Source organism: Sinocyclocheilus grahami, unplaced genomic scaffold (assembly GCF_001515645.1).
Source record: "Sinocyclocheilus grahami isolate Dianchi unplaced genomic scaffold, SAMN03320097.WGS_v1.1 scaffold2735.1, whole genome shotgun sequence".
Classification (NCBI taxonomy): domain Eukaryota; kingdom Metazoa; phylum Chordata; class Actinopteri; order Cypriniformes; family Cyprinidae; genus Sinocyclocheilus; species Sinocyclocheilus grahami.
In genome coordinates, this window is record NW_015507913.1 from 1 (window position 1) to 3,476 (window position 3,476).

Here is a 3,476-nt window from a genome sequence, read left to right on the forward strand (position 1 = left end):
ACTTAAAAATAAAGGTTTCAAAAATGGTTTGGCCGTAAAACAACCATTTTGGGTTCCTCAAAGAACCTTCCGATGAAGCGTTCTGAAAGCAACCAATTACCATTCTTTTAAAAACCTAAAGAACCTTTCGTACAAAAGAGTCTCTGTGGATGTTCACGGTTCTTCACGGAACCGTCGATGCCAATAAAGAACCGTCATTTCTCAGAGAGCTTCTGCGTTTGCTCAGTGTTCGTCGCGGCTCTCGTTTGACTCTGGGGCTCTAGCCGGTGTATTTCTGTGTGTTAGCTAGGGATACAGCTCCTTGTCTTTACGGACCAGGTCGTTGTACATCTGCTCGTAAGTGGTTTTGAAGTCGTAAATGTTGGGTTTGTCCGGAGCGGGTCCTGGGAGCTTCACGTGGGTTCCCGTGCCGAAGGAACGCACGTCGAACCCTCGCTTGCTGTGGGAGCAACACAGAGACGGTGAGAATCCACAAGACATCAGAACGGCAAACACATGAGGACAGGACAGACGTGAAGAGAAATCCCTCTCGACCTGCGGCGACTTACCTGACCTAGATTACTTAGTCGGTAACGAACGGATGAAAACGAGGCTGTGAGGGACAAACGCACCGTTTAAAATGATCGCACGTGTACAAACATCTTCCAGACGTCTCTGAGACATCAGTTTTACATCATAAACATCTATTTGACGTCGTATAGCAGATGAGCAAACATCTTCCAGACGTCTCTGAGACATCAGTTTTACATCATAAACATCTATTTGACGTCGTATAGCAGATGAGCAAACATCTTCCAGACGTCTCTGAGATGCGCGTGTCGTCAGGGCTGTGATTGCGTAATCATCATCTCACGGCTTTTAACAACACGTTTCTTCAGTCCAGTCCACTGAACACAGGTACTTCAGTCCCGCACAGCCTCGGTTTCATCCCGGTCAAACACTAAATATGGCGCTTCCCTGACTAACGTCTACATTTTGATACTATATCACTTCTACTCATTTTATCTGGCTTCCAAAGAGGTCCCATAATGTTGGTATGTACTAGTATTATATGAGGTACCATGTGAATACCATAGTAAACTAATATGCTAATGCTTCAGTACCGCGGTACTGCAGTGCGTGTCTAGAACCATCATTACCCCTGTATTATAACATTAAATCTAAGTCTGACTACTTTATTCCAGAACTTTCTCTATTTTTCAGCGAGCTCCATCAGCTTCAGTTTGTTTTTGTAAAAAAACAAAAAAAGCATAAAATCGTTTTCTCTAAATGACTCCGGCTCGGTTCGGTTCGCGTGATCTGACGGTCCCGGTTCGATTCCGATCCGCGTTTGGACCATCTGGACACCGATCGAGCGCTGAGGAAAAACAACGGCGCGGCGGTGTCGGGCTCGAGTTCGGCTCGGTTTCGGCTCGCTCTTCCTCGTCGTTACCTCAGGATGTTGTGCGCTTCCATGCTGCGGTTCTGGTTGCTGGAGCACACGACCGCGACACGCAGCGGATGGGCCGGCATCGCTATCTAAAGCCCGGGGAGAGTGCCGCGGGTTTGAGAGGTCGGTTCGGCGCGGGAGCTCGGTTCAACGCTTCTACTCGGATCCGCGGAGGGGAAGAAAATGGCGGCTGCGCTGCGCAGCTGTCAGTGACGCGTCACAATAGGGGGAGGGGCAGTGGGCGGAGCTTCCGCTGCAAACCCCGCGAATCAGAATGACGAGGAACACATCAGGTACATCCTTCCTTTAGAGAGATACAATCTGTTCATCAGTTTCTTATAACACTACAAAAATAATAAAACTAAACCAGCCAGTTTATTAAATTCACCCTCGTTTATGGACACAAAAGGTTTGTATTACAGAGAAGACAGTCCCTATTTAGGTGAATATCACTAACTCAGAATTAGTAAAGATAAGCATACTGTAAATGCTTGGGGCTGACACACAGAACTACAGCATCCCTCGAATACAAGTAAATCATTGTACCTTACTCAAAGTCATCACATGCAGTTGCATTTCTAAAACAAATAGTATATAGCTATCAGTCTTGATATCAACGAGTGCACAGTTTTTCAGTAAATGGGATTATTAAACGACTATAGATGAAAATGCACATAAACACAGGAAAAAAGCTTGTTTGTGTGTCTGGCTATGTTTGTCATATACTATCTCTGCGGTGTACTGTATCCCACAATGCAATGCCTCTGACCTGTGACGAATGAACTGGACAGTCTTACTCGACTCGTTATTCGATTGCCAAAATTTTAAATTGCGCTAAAGCATGCAAAGTCTTTCTAAGAGCTGGATGCCTCTGGCATGCAACATGATGAGGTCATGCGACAAAGCAGCACACTACTCTTTCAGAATAATGCCTACTTTTCTATTTCTCAAAAGTAAGAGATCCACAGTAGGTTAGTATTCCATTCCGAACACAGCTGGCGTGTAAGTAGTGTCGTGAACGTGCATCTCGGCAGCAGCTAGCGCAGCGGTTTCAGTGGATTCCACACTAGTTTCTGATCCTGAGTTCTTCTTCTTCTTCTTTTGAACTGTATTCTTTCCCTTTCATATGCTCTACAGTTAATCAGAACATGCTCTACAGTTTCTGGAAGTCCACAATGCTTACATTGACCAGATTCATGTCTGCCTATCATCTGGAGTGATTTATTAAGAGTAGAGAGTCCAATTCTCAGTCGAGATATAACTGTATCATCCCTTCTATTACCATAAGCAGTTCTTACTTGTCAAGTCAAGTCACCTTTATTTATACAGCGCTTTTAACAATACAGATTGTGTCAGAGCAACTGAACAGCATTAATTAGGAAAATAATGTGTCAATAATGCAAAATGACAATAGTAAACACACATTTTTCAGTTAAAGGCAGTTCATCATTGAATTCAGTGATGTCAACATCCAGCTCAGTTTAAATAATATCTTTGCAATCAAGTGGACGATATCGCTGGAAATGAAGTGTCCCCACCTAAGCAAGCCAGCGGCAAGGAACCGAAACTGCTTCGGTGACAGAATGGAGAAAAAACCTTGGGAGAAACCAGGCTCAGTCGGGGGCCAGTTCTCTTCTGACCAGACGAACCAGCAGTTCAGTTCCAGGCTGCAGCAAAGTCAGATTGTGCAGAGGACTCATCTGGCTCCTGTGGTCTTGTCCCGGTGGCCGTCTGAGACAAGGTCTTTACAGGGGATCTGTATCTGGGGCTCATCTAGTTGTCCTGGTCTCCGCTGACATTCAGGGCTGTAGAGGTCCTCTCTAGGTGCTGATCCACCATCTGGTCTGAATACGTACTGGATCCGAGTGACTGCAGTGACCATCTGATCTGGATACAGACTGGTTCTGGTGGCTACGGGGACCTCGGAATAAGAGAGAAACAGACTAATATTAGCGTAGATGCCATTCTTCTAGTGATGTAGCAAGTACATCGGGTGTTATGAGAAGTGTTCCCGGTTCCGGTTGACCTAATTAATGCAGCCTAACTT

General features: G+C 45.3%; 1 protein-coding gene across 1 annotated transcript; it reads right to left on the reverse strand.

Annotated features, from left to right (window-relative positions):
* Nucleotides 1–216: 216 nt before the first annotated feature.
* Nucleotides 217–1,634, reverse strand: LOC107575581 (RNA polymerase II subunit A C-terminal domain phosphatase SSU72-like). Its single transcript, XM_016261934.1, has 2 exons — nucleotides 1,433–1,634; nucleotides 217–439 (listed from the first exon to the last, which is right to left on the reverse strand). Exons 1-2 carry the CDS (start codon nucleotides 1,510–1,512, stop codon nucleotides 286–288), a joined length of 234 nt encoding a protein of 77 aa, XP_016117420.1. The 5' UTR covers nucleotides 1,513–1,634; the 3' UTR covers nucleotides 217–285.
* Nucleotides 1,635–3,476: the final 1,842 nt, after the last annotated feature.